Consider the following 16,775-nt stretch of genomic DNA (forward strand, 5'->3'; position numbering starts at 1 on the left):
AAATTGATTTCCTCTTATGTTGTCTTGCTTGAAGGAAAAATGGGAGTGCAGAGTAACAAGAGAATGCAGACAGAGAAACCAATGATAAATCCGCGAAAAGCAATCAGAGAGAAGAAGATGACATTGTTACAAGATGTAAATGCTGAAGAAGAAAGCAATCACAAGAAATGATCATTTTAGCTCCTTCACTAACACCTAACAAAGTTAACCGAATTAACGGACAAATGCTGAAACAAATTAAAAGACGATGATCAATTTTAAAAAATCACAATAGTCGGGTGTAATGAAGAAAATAATGTAGCATTTGTAGGAGTGTGGGTGTAGTGGACTAATTAATCTCCGAAAAAAACTACATGAGAAGAATATCATTATCTCACGTCTCAATTTTCCGAACTTTAAAGCTTGAGGTGTGCGCTAGGGGAGGACAATCAGGACATTGTAACATGCCTCAACTGCTGATACTTGTATCTGTGGAGTTTCACCTTTAATGTTTCTTTAAAACAAACAGACAAATATAAGTATACAACTCTGACACAGAACTGTACAAGAACTGTGGATTTAAAATTATTAAATACATTTGGATTGAAACCATCGTGACTTTCAAAAAGAAAGAAGAGAAAGAATGGGGAGTTGGCGCCTATTGAACTAATTGAAAATGTATACAAAAATCACCTGAAAACAAAATTTTAATGTTATATTCCTAAACTATAAAGTATAATACGCGTTACACTTTCACAAGAGATTGGATATAAAACAATCAACTTCTTTCCCTACCAGACAGACATCATGACTAGCAACACCTATGCTCCAGCATCCTATTTGTTAAAAGTTAGAACCTCCGGACCTTGCAACCTCAATTTGGAAGGAAAAAATGAGTATATTTAAATGAATACCTGTACATTATTTACTACTCTTCAAAACCATATTGTTCATCATAATCATAGGCTTCCTGTTCTGTATAATTTACATCGTTGTCATATTCTCCTCCACCCATCCATTCTTCTCCGCCATCCTCTTTAATAGGATCAAGTTTGTTATCTTTCAGGTTTCCACCTTCATTGGTGTCTGAGTCATTTCGACTTTTCTTGGGATTGGCAGGAAGTGGCTGTAATGGAAAATAAGCCCCCCAAAAAAAACATTAAACATAAAACAAGTCAGTCCAATGGAAGGAAAAGTAGCACTGTTAGAATTGCTTTTTTTCTCAAGGGCATGCAAGATAAATGTAAATGGGCAACAAAATTCAATCACTTTTCTTTTCCCATTAGTCTCCACATAAATATGATTTACATTTACCCTTTGATCAACCTCATAGGCTCATATCACTTCATAGTGATGCATCAATTCCCTGGTTTTAAAATTTTAATATTTTCTTGTTTACAGCCCTTACAAATTCGATGTAGAAGTAGATGCATCAAGCAGACGTCTAAAATATTGTGAACATCAAACCAAAGAATGGATGCCAAAGAAAGATGAGAAATGTAAGCAAAATAAGTTGGGTGAAGCAGGAAGGAGGGAACTGCATGCAGCAGCAAATAAAACTTGTAGTTGGCAGGAATACGTACAGATTCATCAAAAAGTGTGTCCAATACATCGCGATTGACTATAGAGTTCCTCTGCAATAATGAACATTAAATAATAGAATAAGAGTATATTTATTTATTAGACATACACGTGAATGACAGAAAACAATGACAAATACACATGGGCTGAGCAGTATGCTATACATTGATGAAAGAAACTAGTAATTGGATAAAAATGAATGAGAGCCATGGTTAGCTTTTACCGTATTTCATGCATTCTCCATTATGTGGCACAAGGATGCATTACATATGCCAATATAATTTTTTTTATATTCACGCCCAAAAAGAATATTCTCAGAAACAGACATGAAATGTAAAATGAACAAAACATCCGCCACGAATTCAAGACTGTTACTCCTCGGGTAAAGTAAAGTAATAAAAGCTTCCTTTTCAAATTATTTAAACCATATCAGGCAATGAAATTAATGCTAACACCTTTTTTTATTCATAACATTCTATTTCTCTGATATCTATATAGTACCTTTCTACTCAGCATTTGTTGCGTAGCTTCTGCTGCAGTTTTGGCAGGACCAGAGTTCCTCAATTCTGCAGCTCTTCGCTGTTGCTTCTCCTGCAAAAAGTTCAGAGTTGTCTATTAGTCTACAACATAGAAAAAATGTGTTGAAGAAACCTGAAGTTATTATTTGTTTTTTTTCTTTTTTTCTTTTTCATACCATGACAGAAATGAATAATAACAACAAAAGGTGGGGTGTATCGTGGTAAACACAAGCAGTTTGAACATGAATAATTAACTATCTTGAAAAGGAAGTTCTGAAAATGAAGAAGTCAATTGTGGAATGTATAATGCTGAGAAGTGTGATCAAGAAACAACAGTGTGGCCACAGATTAGAATTACAGAGCAGATGCTGAAATTCAAGGAACTCTTTGAGAAAATTGAAAACAGGACCCTGGTTGGCATCCAGAGTGGATAATCAAGCATTTTGGTTGCTAAAAACAGTTAAGAAAAATATTCACTAACAATTGTATGCAGACCAAATAAGTGCATTTTGAATTAATGAGATTCATTTTTCAGTGCTATAGCTAATCAAGGATTCAAGGTTTTGACTATTTGTTGTAAAATATCTTAGTTATAGTGGTTAATTTTTTAGATTGTAAGCATTTTATTTTATATTCTACCAACAAGCCCTTAACAACATGCTATGAAAGTAGAACCTTTTTTGACTTTGCCACAGCAGCTGCAGCTGCAGCAGCAAGCTTCTGTGCTGCTTCCATTTCCTCAGGGCAGGTGTAACTGGATTCAAAACCCTTTTTGGAAGCTAATGCAGCTGCTGCTTCTTTGGCTGCTTGTTCCTGTAATTATAAGAGAAAAAGATTTCAATTTCATATGGAGGTATCTATTGCTTAATGAGAACAATACACAAAAAAGGATGTACGAATTTTCTGCTCAACTCAAGGACAGTGATTATAGGACTAATTCAATATATGAAAGCTACAAATGATTTTATTCATTTATTTTTTCTGAAATTTATATTCCAAAAAGGATTTATTGAACTCATAACAGAAAATGTTAAGTATACTCCCGATTTCATTGGGACAAGAAATGAAAAAGAAAAAAACAAACGGCTCCCCTTTTTTCTTGAGTTGACCAGCATGCCATGTTGGGAGTAAAAAGAGGAAGTATAATACTACTCTTACATAACATTACTCAAATTGAACAGTAAACTAATTGGAATCAACTTTAACTACCAAAATCCTATGAGTGCTTATCTCATGGATTCTTCAAAACATATTATTACCTCATTGGAAAGTGCCATAAAACAAAATGATAATAATCTTTTTTTATGTTCTCTTTCCAGTCTTCTACATAAAAAATAATAATGATAATAATAATAAATAAATAAAAAGCTCCCACAAATATTCAACAGCCTATAAAGCAATTTTATTTATTTATATCCAAAATAAAAGTGAATCAAATAACTTAACAAATCTTATTACTCGTTTAAACCATAAGCAGATAAAAATGAATGAGTTTCATTTCAAGCTGCCCTCTTTGCTAGCAAGGCAAACTGGTCTTCCTCTCAAGTCTCTCTCAATGGTAGTACAGATCTCAAAGAGGGCTATTCTGCTTCCCCAAAAAAAATTGTTAGTTTGCAGATAAGAAAGGCTAGCAAGCTGAAGTCTCAAAAAGTTTTGTAGTGAATTCAATTTTTTGAATACCCCGCTTCATCTCCCTACTCAAACACCTGTTTATTATACAAATTGGCAACTTGGATCTTTTGTACAAATGTACATATCCATAAAGGCATAAATACTAAAGAAAGCAACACTTTCAATCTTAAAGGTGCTGGAATAAAAGTAAATTTGAGCATTAATATAATTTTTTAAATTTTCTTTTTGATCAATACTATGAGTAAATAGTACTACCTGATAGACCAATGAATACATCCAATTACATGATGAACAAAAAATAATCACAACATCCCCTAAATAACTAATCAAAATATATCTTTAATATGTTTTTTTTTTATTTACTTGGTATAGCATGCATGCTATGCATCATTATGCAGGCATGTCTCTACTAGAACAGAGAAACAGCTTAGTTGTGAGACGAGATCATCATTAAAATTGCATTCCAGGCCTTGAGCCAAATTAAATGAATTTCCATGATCACAGAGATTTTCTATTCCTAACCAAAAATAATCTTTATAAAAAGCAAGAAATACTCTTCACAGGCATGTATAAATGGAAAAAGAAAGAAGATACGTAAAATCACCTCAAGATACTCTCTATTATCTCTCTCCCACATAATCTTCTTGAGGCGCTTCCCCTCCTCATCATGTTGATATAGATATAAACCAAGCTGTCCAGCATTGCATGTTGTGCATGATGGTTGTGACAAATTTATCAAACCAAACCGCAGAAAATTATTAATACATGCCCAGAAATATGAGCAGAGTTTAATACTGAGAGAAAAACTATAAAACTGTCAATCAAATTTAAGAGGACATCTTTATTTATCAAAGTTATCAAAAAATTGATTAACAATTGAATAAGCAACAAAGTGGCGAGTAGAAAATGACGGGACAAAATGTCAAAATTTATGGCACACTAATTCCTTGCAATAAAAGAATCTGAGTGGCAAAGATGAGGCTTCAAAAGGTAGAACAGAAATTAAATTTAATGGTTGGGCAGTGTTAAAATGGTTCACTTCAGGTGCTCTAACGGGAATTTCATATGATCACACTCCAACAGATACTTTTTATGCAGTTCAAAGGTTTCTTTCAAACATAGTTCATTCAAAACTCAAACATAGCACAATAGGAAGATTAAATAGAGAACATCATATAGCAAATAAATATATAAGAAAAAGACAGGGCATGACATAATAACAGATGTATGCTGGATTCTAGTGGCAATTTATTAAAACACAAGAAAATACTATTCTACCATTGAAACACAGTTAAAAGTAGGAAAAGACTATTATGCTGATCAAGAAACTTGCTTGCAATACATGTTAACCATGAAAGCACCAAAAATTGATACATTCTATTTCTTATGCCCCAAAAATCAACTAGAGACTAGAGGAGAGTACCCCACAAAACAATTAAACTGCAATGTCAATTTCATTGCACTGTTATAGTGATCCTTATATGAAATTAAGATGAAACCACATAAACAAGCCTTTCATACAATACCAATAAAATAAATGCAAAAGAGACACTCTATACCTCTACATCATCGATATCAGTAAAGTCATCCGACTCATCAGAACCTTTTGAATTAATATCATCAATTCCATGTGACTTTTCAACAGTGTCATCCTGCATAGTTCCAGATGTGGAAGCAACACCTGGTATAGACAAGTCACAAGTGTGTAGGTTTTCACACTTATATGTGGATCAAGCATTCATAACAAATTTTGGTTTTATTAATAATCCCAAGAATTTTATTATGGCGCCGGCCTACCCATCAATTCATGCTCCTTTCCCTGCAAGGTTTCATTTGCATTTGCATTCTGAACATTTCCGTTTGCAGAATACTGTTAAGAGAATGAAAAAAGAACTGAAATGAGAAGAAGTGCAGCAAGCCAAAAACATAAAAATAAGTACATATTTTTCAAATCATCTCAACACAACTAAGGCTAAGTCAGATACACCCAACCCAACACAAGCCTTTGAGCTACCTATCTTTCTTAATAACTACACTTCAAGAAAGATCCTCTAGCACACAAGCATCCGAATGAACAATCATGAAAATTAATGAAAGCAACAAAGCTAGTACTAGGAAGAACATTGCGAATAAAAGTTCATGGTCTTTCTTTATAGGATAATATTAAGTTCACCAAGGGTTACTATCTAAAGTTAAAAGGATTTGGCCCTGTGTGCAATTCTCCTGCAAACAGTGCATGAGATATGGGAAAGGAAAATCTAATCAAATACTAGATGCCATCCTAACAAAAATCCCCAAAGTTTGTACATCAATTATCTCTGATATTCATACACTCATAGTTTTGATGTTCATAAATTTACTTCTATTATCCACCATTAAAAATGAAAATAATGAACAATGCATCTAAATAAAGTTGCTTCACATGAGTGTTTGCACTAAATAGACTTACATCTTTACTAGAAAGTAATGCAAAATGTTGAATATAGAATCCATAAAGTAGAAACAGATGAAATATAGTGTCCCACAATCACCCTATTAAAACAGAAATAAAACAGAATTGCATGCATGGTTTACTAGATCCAGAACAAGAATAGACAAACGGTAAACAAGTGGTAACACCAAGTACCACCAGATTTTTGTAGTTGTTCTCTGCTTCAGTAGATGCGACATAATCTAAAACGTTACGATCATCATCATCAGTTTCCTTTGCCATTAGCCTTTCTTTCTCAGCCCGTTGGAAAGCTGGAGGTTCTGATCCCCCATCAAGCCCACCAGAAATTGTTATAAACTGCAAAAACAATTGTAAGTAATTCAAAGGGCTGCCATGCTACAAAGTTTGAAGCCAAGGAACCAAGGTGTTACATCAGTATAACAGCTTTCACAAAGGCCATGGGCAAAGGGAGGTATCCCACTCCCTTTGTGTTCACAAAGTAATTCACTTATTCCAGATTCTTTTGACACTGGGAATCGAACTGTCATCAGCCTCTGCTCTTTCTCAAGCTCCACAGCTCTTGTATTGAACTCCTCAATCTAGTTAAAGGAAATATATAAGAATAAACTAATCAATAAATCACCTTGAAAAACAAGTATATGCATCATGCAGTTGCAAAGGTCAAGAAGGTAAGATCCACTTGCCAATCTCAATCTTATGACAAATCAAAGGGATTAACATTATGAAACAATAAAAATAAAAAAGTTTGGTACTTTGAGGGCCATTAATTTGACAACCTACATGTAGAGGTGCCAATTTCAGGCCAAACCCAATTCTTAACTCAATCTTACCACTGCAGATGCATTTGGGTGTGCACCCTATAAAGAAATGGGGTATTAATAGATAACTCGTTTAAAAGGCATTTTATCTAGTCTAGTGAGTTAAATCAAATCACCCACTAAACAACTAACCAATTTTAAAAAGCCAAAAATCCCATTTCAACTTTAGATCCTCTTTCAAGTTTCACCACACCCTCCCAACCGCAGCAGCTCTACTGCTACTTTTTGGCAACTGCACGAGATCGCAGTATTTAAAGCAACATTTTCTCGTTTACTTTTTGTTGGTCAAATCTTTTCCTTTTTACTTTTGTTGTCTTGTTAATATATATACGTAATGCAGCAAAGGCATGAAAAGAATAAGGACAAAAACCAAGGATAAATGGTGCAAGGAGAAAGGATGTCACCATAATCCACCCTAACACTCCAATTTGACACCTCTATCAGTAACAATGATTTGTAAACTTCACATATAAGAAGACTCAAATAAGATGCAGCACCTATAAGTTTCCTAAAGCAGAGGTTCACCTATAAGTTTCAAAAAATAGAAGGAAACAAGTTCAGGGTTGAAGTAAATTTAGTTAAATTATTATTAAGAATCTCTCAGATATAAATCTTGAAACTCCCTAGAACTTGTGCACATACTTTTTTACCTTATTTTAATATGCTGATTCATAAAAAGTGAACCAGAACCACTGAACAAAATCAAAAACATGATGGCTGGACACTTAATAACTTTACCAGTTGCAGAACTTAAAAAGGTTCAGAAATCTGCCAGCCATTTGGCAAAGACACTATAAAATATATTTGAAGGATCATTTTTTAGACACTTTGAACTTTGAAGGCTAGCTGTATGCATTATCTGGCCACTTTAACAAGAGGGAGGTCTTCTATTCTAAAAACCATAGCCAGTTTCACAAGAGAGAGTTTCTATTCTAATTTCTAAGAGAGGCTTCTGTTACAAGAGAGAGCATCATGCTAAGTCAACTTCTTCGCTTAAGGGAAATAATACTGTTAGGACATGAAACCATTGGGCTCCTCTCAGTTAAAGGATCATCTTTTAGATGGATTTGAACTTTGAAGGCTAGCTGTATGCATTATATGGCCACTTTAACAAGGGGGAGGTCTTCTATTCTAAAAACCATGCCCAGTTTCACAAGAGAGAGCTTCTATTCTAAGAGAGGCTTCTGTTATGAGAGACAGTATCATGCTAAGTCAACTTCTTAGCTTAAGGGAAAATAACTCTGTTAGGACATGAAACCATTGGGCTCCTCTCAGTTATGTTTCCCACATTCAATTTTCTGTTTGGCTACATTCATGGTTTTTATATGAATTTAAGCGTTAGAAATACAATATCAGTAGCAAAGGCATCTGTTTTGAAGGGAACTTTTGTAGTTAGTACGGAGTAATATATTTTAGAGTTAATTCCAGGAACAGTTCCTTGACTACTCACATTTACCAATTTTTATCCTTTGACTTTCAATTGGACGATAAATCCTTAACTATTGATCTTTATCAATTTTCGTCCTAGACTTTCAATATGCGCATAAATGGTCCCTTGACTATTGATTTTGTTACAAATTTGGTCCTTCAGTTAAATATCCATTTAATAAACATTAAATTTAAGAATAATAATGTAAAATTAACTTGTTGTTGAGATGGACAAATTGAGTTCATAAATTTAATACATTGAGTTCATCATTGTGAAGAACTAAAATTTTTACATTATTACCCTTAAATTTAATGTTTATTAAAATGATATTTAACTAGAGGACCAAATTTGGGAAAGAAAAAAAAAAACAATAGTCAAGGGACCACTTATGGTTAAATTGGAAGTCTACGACGAAATTTGGTAAAGATCAATAGTCAAGGGACCATTTATGGTCCAATTGAAAGTCGAAGGGTAAAAATTAGTAAATGACAATAGTTAAGGGACCATTCCTGGAATTAACTCTTATATTTTATAGTTTTAACACATACACATAGATGACCTCCAACAATTGGTGTTGCAAATTTGCTCCTTAACCAATGAGCCTATTGATGCAACTAATGAGCTCTCTTCAATCGAAAAATAAAAATAAATATAAAAATAAAAATAAAAAAAAAATAAAAAGAGCAACACTAATAATAGCATAGTGGCAAATGTAAATAGTATTGGGAATTTAAAAATGTACAGATAAAACTGTTATTTGCAAAATATTAGCTTCACCAACTAATTAGTCTTTGTACATACCGTTAAGCTCCCAGAATCTGTATTTTCAAATTCAATTAAACGCTTTGTCAATGTAGCGTCACAAATGTGCACAACCTTGATCTGTTAGCAAACATTAGAAAGCCATAATTATTCATTATCATCTATCTATCTATAAGTACCAAAGCAATAAAACTAAAAGTACTCTACTTATAAAGTAAAGAAAAATGTAGTGTAAACAGAAATTTTCAATGAAGGAAATTCATATACAAAAAATGTTGTATGCCTTAAATTTCATTCCACAAGTGAAATCCACATAATACATTGTGTTGCTTTACTTTCTCAAGTATTATTTTGAAGAACAAGGGGAATGTTGGTAAGGTTCGTGAGCCTGACTTTTTTGTTTCATTTTTCTTCTTGACAAATTGCACTTGCACCTAACTCAAAATTTATGCAACACATGGAGAAGGAAAGGCAGCTATAAAATAGAAATAGCAACGGAAATTTTGATCTAAAGTTGCTCAAAATAATGTTAGCTTAAATTTACACAAATTAATAAAAGTTGAACAAGTGAGTTAATAAGTGCCTTCATAGATTCATCTTAAGACTTAAGAATCCACCTAAGAGTCAAGATGCAATAGTAGGATCCAAATCCTTGTTACTAAAATCATGGCCACAAAAATATGTAATTGAATGCTTTCTTGGTACAATATGCTTGTAGCTTAAAATTCTTCAATTCGACTGCCAACTCATTATTACTCACCCCACCCACTGTTTTGGAATATTTAGCAAAGGAAATAATTTAGCTCTGGTGTGATTGGTGTAGGGATTTGAATTGGTAGCGTGTAGGATATAAGAACAGGAATGATCTATAGGATTCAGAACATCAAGTGACAGCACAAAAACTGGTGTCCAGTGTTTTAGGAAGAATAGAAATTCCACCCAGAGTTCCAACAGTATATTTCCACAAGATAAATTACAGCAGACTATGAAAACTTAGAAATCAAGAGAAACAAACATTCATTATCATCAAACTTCTAAAATATGTACACAATTTTGAAATCTGAGAGAACATAAACTCTATAAGTTCAATGATGAGAGCTATAAATCATCAAAAAACATGCAGCCATGGAGATAAAGGCATAATAAAGGAGAAAAATCTTTAGTTCTATATCTAATCAAGCTCTGACAAACAGCAGGATATGATCTAGCTAAGAGTTACTTACAATTTCCAACTTGGAACACTTCAGTCCATATGAAAGAGAAGCTATGTAAAGTGCAGCTCCACATATCCCACTCGGTTTTCTCCCTGTCTACAAACAATTTTAGCGCCATAAAGAAGTTGACTTTAATTTAGTAGCCTTGTATACAAGTATAGATATCAACTTAAACAACAAAGATACCTAACCTGCATCCAATCTCGCTTCATACTAGCAACAATATGAAGTGCAGTTCTGGAAACATTTGGCTTCCTCTCACCAAATAAACCTACACAATGTGGTGAAAGAAATTCAAGTTATAAACTTTATGCAACACTGGTACAGCAGCCAATATATTCTTTAAAGAGTATATTCCTGTTGATGCAAGGTTCAGAAAACAACAAAATAAAACAAGCTATTCCTGTTTATCAAGCAACTAAAAGAAAGGAAAACAAATTCTTTTAACGAGTACTGATAACAGCAGCCAATATATACCACAAACAATTCTAAAGAACTCCATATTGTTAAAAATATATAGTGCTAAGTCATGGTTCATAATCTTCAACTACACACGAGGATTTTTTTTTTTTTTTAGATTAAAGCACCACTTTCCATTAAAAAGCATTCAGGAAACCTGACTAAACAAGACACAAACAGAAGATTGAGGATGCAAACCATATGAAGTTTTGATTTCATTTTTAATTCTCAAAAGCTACCAGGAGTCTAGGACCATTTGTGGGACAGAGTTCACTTTCAAATATCTTCCCTCGTGTAGTGAATCACTGAATTGTGAAGTGACATCTAGCTGAGCAGTTCTATACTTCAATTTAACAATTATTCATATACCATTAACAGGAAAACAGTGCAACCATTTATTTAATAGGTAAAACAACGAAAACAGTAATCCTTGTTATGGAATATAGATATAATACTAGTTTTTTTTTTACGCGCTTTCTGCGAATGAGATAATGCCCAATGATTATTTTTAAATAAGTATTTCAAAGTATATTAATGCAATATTATATAGGAGATGTTTATGCATAGGTAAATAAATGTTGAATTTATTTATTTTAAATCGGTAATTTAAAGTATATAAATTCAAGATAATATATGAGAGATTGATTATAATTGTCACTAAAATAAATGTTTGCAATTTTGTAATAACGCTAGTCTAAATACTTAGTCTTAAAGCGATAGTGTAAATAAATACTACTTTTGGTTTAAATTTCTCTAATTTTTCTTAATTCTCTTTTGGGTAGCATTGTCATTGTTTTTATCTTCAGTATATGTCTTCTCTTTTTTTTTTTTTTTTTATTGGTAGTGTGTCATGTACAATTAGGTTACTGGTGGCAGGTAGAGGGATTCATCATGCAATGAGATTATGGTGTAGGAAGCTTTAGATTTGTCTTGCTATGTATGACTGAGATTTTAGTTGTAATATGAACTCTTTATCTTACAAACACCTATTGATATTTAGTAGTGGCCTGGTAGTTTTTCCCATACATGTTTCATGTGGTGTGAGATGCGTGTCGTAGGTTATCATGTGAAAGTATTGAACAAAATATTAATATTTATTATATTTGTATAAAATACTTGGTAAATGAATGTATATAACATGTTTTGTATTATAACTTTGATATTTAATTACAAGATAATGTAAAAAGAAGACAATGGACAATGTAGTGAATATAATCAATTAATAAATTTGAAGGTAAGAAATTTTTGAATTGTAGAAAATAAAGCTAATATAACTAATGAAATTATATTTCTTTTAAATTTTTTTATAATGAATAATTTTTTTTAAATAAAGCATTATAGACATCTAATCCTAAATTAATTAAATGCATATGTACTATTTTTTGTTGTAGCTACTAATTTATTTAATTAAATTATTGGCTCTTATTAGATTTGTAGATAGATTTGGAATATCTATAGATCAGGCCGTCTTAGGGATTTAGGTAGGTAGGCATATGGAAACTTGTTTTCTATTCGTAGTCTTCTAGCACCTATTTATAGGGCTTTGTATTCTCACACATTAAGAAATATTCTCTTTACTTTCGTAACAATCCTGTTTCACTTGGTTAACAGTAAATATTACGTTTTTTACATACTGATATTAAGCCTTGCACCATTGGAACATTTGGGGTTCCTGTTAGTCTTTTTAATTTATATTCTAGTTTCTACCTCTCAAAATAAATAAATTATACCCAAATGTCTTATCTGAAACCAGCCCTTGGTATTCTGTGTTCTTAGACGGAAAATTTTGACATTGGAATGACATTCTATGTTTATCATACGTTCTGGAATGGATAAATTAAACATAAGATTTTAGAAGCAATTTATCAATAATATTTGTTAAAATCCATCTCCGGAAAGGGGGGATAAATTCTTTTATGGTAAAACACTTGTCCATTTTGGTAATTTCTCTAGATGGAAACAGAGATTCCATTGAATTTCATATACTAAATTTCACTGATAAAATATGCAGACTAAACCTCCAATTTAAAATTGCACCAAAAAAAAATCCCTATTTACCTCAGATAGACAAATGGCAATGTCTGCTAGCTCAGTCATCAAATAAAATCAAGTATATAAGTATATTATAAAGTATTAGTTGAGAAACTGGATATTCAAGAGACAAACTCATTAACTTTTAGTTTGAGTCAATTGATTTTAACTTATATGTTTCATTTAAATTCTGATAAACCTCTTTTCACTTTGTGAAAAGAGGTTTCAAAGGTCCAGAAAAAAAAAAAAAAACAAAATTGCAGCAAAATAATCATTGTTGCAGTCAAGAGGCACAGAGTAGAAGAGGAATAAGTAAATAATCACATGAGTAATAAGTAATAACAAACTTGAATAGTAAAGATGTCAGGATAGTTACTTACGATCAGTGAATCGATGAATGAAAAGGCTAGGATCTACAGGTTTTTGAACAATTGGGTGCTCCTCAAGGCTTAGAAGTTTGCAAAGCTGTAAGAAGACGGCACCTAATACATAACTGCAATTCAAGGGCAGGAAAAGGAAAAAGAGGTAAAAAAAAAAATAAAAAAAATAAAAAATAACCTTCAATAGTAAATCAGTACTTAGTACTGATCTCCATTTGCATAACCCTATGCTGGCAGGCATTGTTGTAGTTCAAATGAATTGTGAAAACAAAACTTATTTATACAAATATACAAGATTACATAATAGGACAATCAGAATCTAAAGAAGCTGAAAGCCTGAAAATGAACTATTTTGATTTTTCCTAGGATAAAAGCATTAGAAGTCTGTAGGAAAGCTAACGTACACATTAATCCTCAAGTACTCAGAAAAATCGATGAGAAGAAATGGCTTTTTCTTTTCCCTGCAAAATCAATAAACAAAATGATTTAGTAAGGAAAGACAAGCTTCATCTGTAACAAAAATCCGATAGATATTGCAGTTCCCTGACTCCACTCAACCAAAGAAAGAACTATTTTCTTTTTTTCTTTTCCTTTTTTTTAAAAAAAATTAGAACTTATGTCATGGTATTGTTCCGTTGGCAAAAGCCTTCTGCAAATCACCACAAAATCAATTCTAATACACTTAATCCCTCTTTCATGGGCTTACATCTTTACATTGAATGAATGGTTCCCCCAAAATAGATTTAAAGGAAAACATTTTCATTAAGTAGGGGAAAACTAGAAAACAAATGAAAGAGACAAGATTTCTTTAAATGTATCAAGTAAAGATCTGTGACCATCTGCAGGTCAAAAACGGAAGGAAATTGGTTCTGTGACCACTAGGCATTAAACTGAATCCAAAAGAACAATTTTTCACATTTATATGGAATTCATTTGAAGCATGCTTGGTTCATAGAATAAGTCATGGATAGACTGACATTCTGCAAAACTGTTCTCGTGTCTAAATACTAAACCCTGGCACGTACTATACAAAAAGATCAAAAGATAAATCCTCACAAATCCAGTGTTTATGCATAAAGGAACAGGAATGGGCTCTTAATGCTGTCTCTTTATGATATAACAATTTGGTATTAACCCTTAGCAGTTGTAAAATGTTGTTGTTATTAAGTTGTCATGAATAAGGACCACTAAAGACTTCAATAATAGAGCAGACTTTAGCTGTTTAAATCAGTGATACTTGGAAGGCTTGATTGAAAGCAAGGGAGAAAAGAGAAGAAATAATACAATTAAATAATAAAGCAAAACCTTAAAGGCAGGATGTGACAGAGATTCAAAACATAACTATAAGCAAGAGAAGAATAATATCTTCCACCGCTGCATCACTCAAATTCAGTTCCAAAAAGTTTGCTTTCATTTATTCAATAACTTTATTACTCATGATAAAGTTGTCCTCTAATGGAACACCTAACACCCTACCAACAAAAAATACAAGAAGAAAAACTAGAATGCCTCACCTACAAGCAATGTAAAGACAAGCTGCCTGAACTTGTTCCTTCCTACGTCCCCTAGTGAAATTCCGCTCAAGTGCTATCTGTGCATCACAGATCATTTTAAGGATTAAACCACCCAATGGTTGATAATAATATGAGGGTAAAAGTGCATATAGATTATTTATTATGACACAACATCACAAATCATACCATATAAAATCTTAAAGCAGGATTAGCTATAGAATCACCACCATCAATCCCCAGTGCATATAACATGCTATTTATACCTTCATCAGCTGCAAGAGTCACCAGAGGGAAGAAGATTAGATAAAAAAGACATCTGTTTACAAATAAGACCAATAGAATTGAAGCTTAGGATCTTATAAAAGCAACATTGCAAGTAATTATTGACCATTAGAATCACCATTATCTATCAGCTATTTAAGATTTGTATTTGATTTCACCAAATGTTTCTTGGTAACAATACTTTGGTCAATAATGTTTCCATTAAATGAAGATACATTATTTCTATGAAGTGAAACTCAAGGATTAAAGTATAAAATGGGTCAGTTCACTATGTGACAAATGACCAATGAAAGCAATTTCGTTATATCATACCCTACAAAGAAATTTCTTTATGTACTATTCTACAAATGGAAAATTTCAGTATGACCTGGTAACTCTAACTTATAAAAGAAATATATGCATTTGAAATAGCATGGTGTGCAAAAATAAACACTCTAGCCATATAATGCCAACATTAACAATATAAAAAAGCATTTCATCATGACACGAACTGATAGTTTGTGACAATCATAATGACAATATACTTGTTCTGAACAATACAAAGTCAACTAATATTTGTTCATCATTAAATGCAAAACAATCAATATCACATATTATACCTTCCCGAAGTGTTCTATCACGTGAAGCTGAGAAATTACTTTGCACAGTCCTTACAAACTTCCCAGCCATTTGACTCTGGAGATAAATGTAAGTTAGTTCTAATAGCACACATGTTCAACATTTTATGCATAAATGCAACTTTAATATATATATATATATATATATATATATATATATAGCAACTAAACAGCTTCTGTTGAATTAAATTGCAGCCAATCCGTCCCTGTAATCCTACATTAAGGAAGAAGAGCAAAACCTGTCCGGCTGCATTTTTAACAAAGGTAACTTCCGTTGCAAAATTATCTTCGCTAAGGACTCTCCCACACAGTGTACAGCATCTGTCAAAACATTAAACAAAAACAAACATCAGATGTTGGACAAGAGAAAGAATTGCTTTTAGATATTGAAAGATAAGGGGCTCACTGTCTGCCGTCGACGTTGTCAGCGTGGACATTTTTCCCACAGTAGCTACACCACACCATGATCTTTGGTTCAAGCACCCCAACCTTAATCAAATCCTAACAATTTCACACAACAAAATTCAATGCTTACTATTGCTGAGTTATATCCAACTGCAATTCATAAAATTAAATTAAATTAAAACAAGATAATAGAAGTCCTGCGATTTCGTACTCAATCACCGGGATAGTTTTCCGGCCTTTTATCCGGTTACTTGGAGTTTTGTGAATGATGTAGGGTTTTGGCGGTTTCGGAGCAGCAAATATAACGGACGAGAGTTGGACGTGCGCGCGTCAGACTCCTGTAAATTTAGTCGGTTTGGAATCATGAAAAATAATTTTTATGAAGTTATTTTTCAGATAAAATAAAATAGGAATAAGGTTCAAATTAGCCACTGAACGTAACCTGAAAATATAATTAGGTCACTGAACAAAAAAAAAGTGTAATTAGGTCACTGAACACTCTAAATGTATGCAATTTCACCTGATAGCAGGTTATCATCCATTTTAACAGATTACCTGCTTACGTGGCAGCTGAGTTGGCATTTTTAAATAATTTTTAATAAATTTTAATAATAAATTTTTTAAAAAAATTAAAAAAAAAACGATGGTAAGCAAGTAAAATTTAAAATTTATTATTAAATTTACTTTAAAATTTATTAAAAA

General features: G+C 32.5%; 1 protein-coding gene across 2 annotated transcripts; it reads right to left on the reverse strand.

The window, feature by feature from the left end:
- Nucleotides 1-660: 660 nt before the first annotated feature.
- LOC109164013 (transcription factor IIIB 70 kDa subunit-like) lies at nt 661-16,377 on the reverse strand. Of its 2 annotated transcripts, none has more exons than XM_019312757.1 (20): nt 16,285-16,377; nt 16,075-16,169; nt 15,908-15,989; nt 15,651-15,726; nt 14,956-15,041; nt 14,770-14,846; nt 13,660-13,716; nt 13,256-13,368; nt 10,577-10,656; nt 10,395-10,481; nt 9,211-9,291; nt 6,573-6,740; nt 6,340-6,498; nt 5,508-5,580; nt 5,270-5,391; nt 4,315-4,401; nt 2,754-2,891; nt 2,062-2,151; nt 1,563-1,613; nt 661-1,105 (listed from the first exon to the last, which is right to left on the reverse strand). In XM_019312757.1, exons 2-20 carry the CDS (start codon nt 16,131-16,133, stop codon nt 908-910), a joined length of 1,884 nt encoding a protein of 627 aa, XP_019168302.1. In that variant the 5' UTR covers nt 16,134-16,169; nt 16,285-16,377; the 3' UTR covers nt 661-907. The 2 variants fall into 2 exon arrangements, with proteins under 2 accessions (XP_019168302.1, XP_019168301.1); XM_019312756.1 differs by having other exon boundaries at nt 6,337-6,498.
- Between the last annotated feature and the right edge of the window lie 398 nt (nt 16,378-16,775).

Source organism: Ipomoea nil, unplaced genomic scaffold, assembly GCF_001879475.1.
Source record: "Ipomoea nil cultivar Tokyo-kokei standard unplaced genomic scaffold, Asagao_1.1 scaffold3056, whole genome shotgun sequence".
In the NCBI taxonomy this organism is placed as follows: Eukaryota; Viridiplantae; Streptophyta; class Magnoliopsida; order Solanales; family Convolvulaceae; genus Ipomoea; species Ipomoea nil.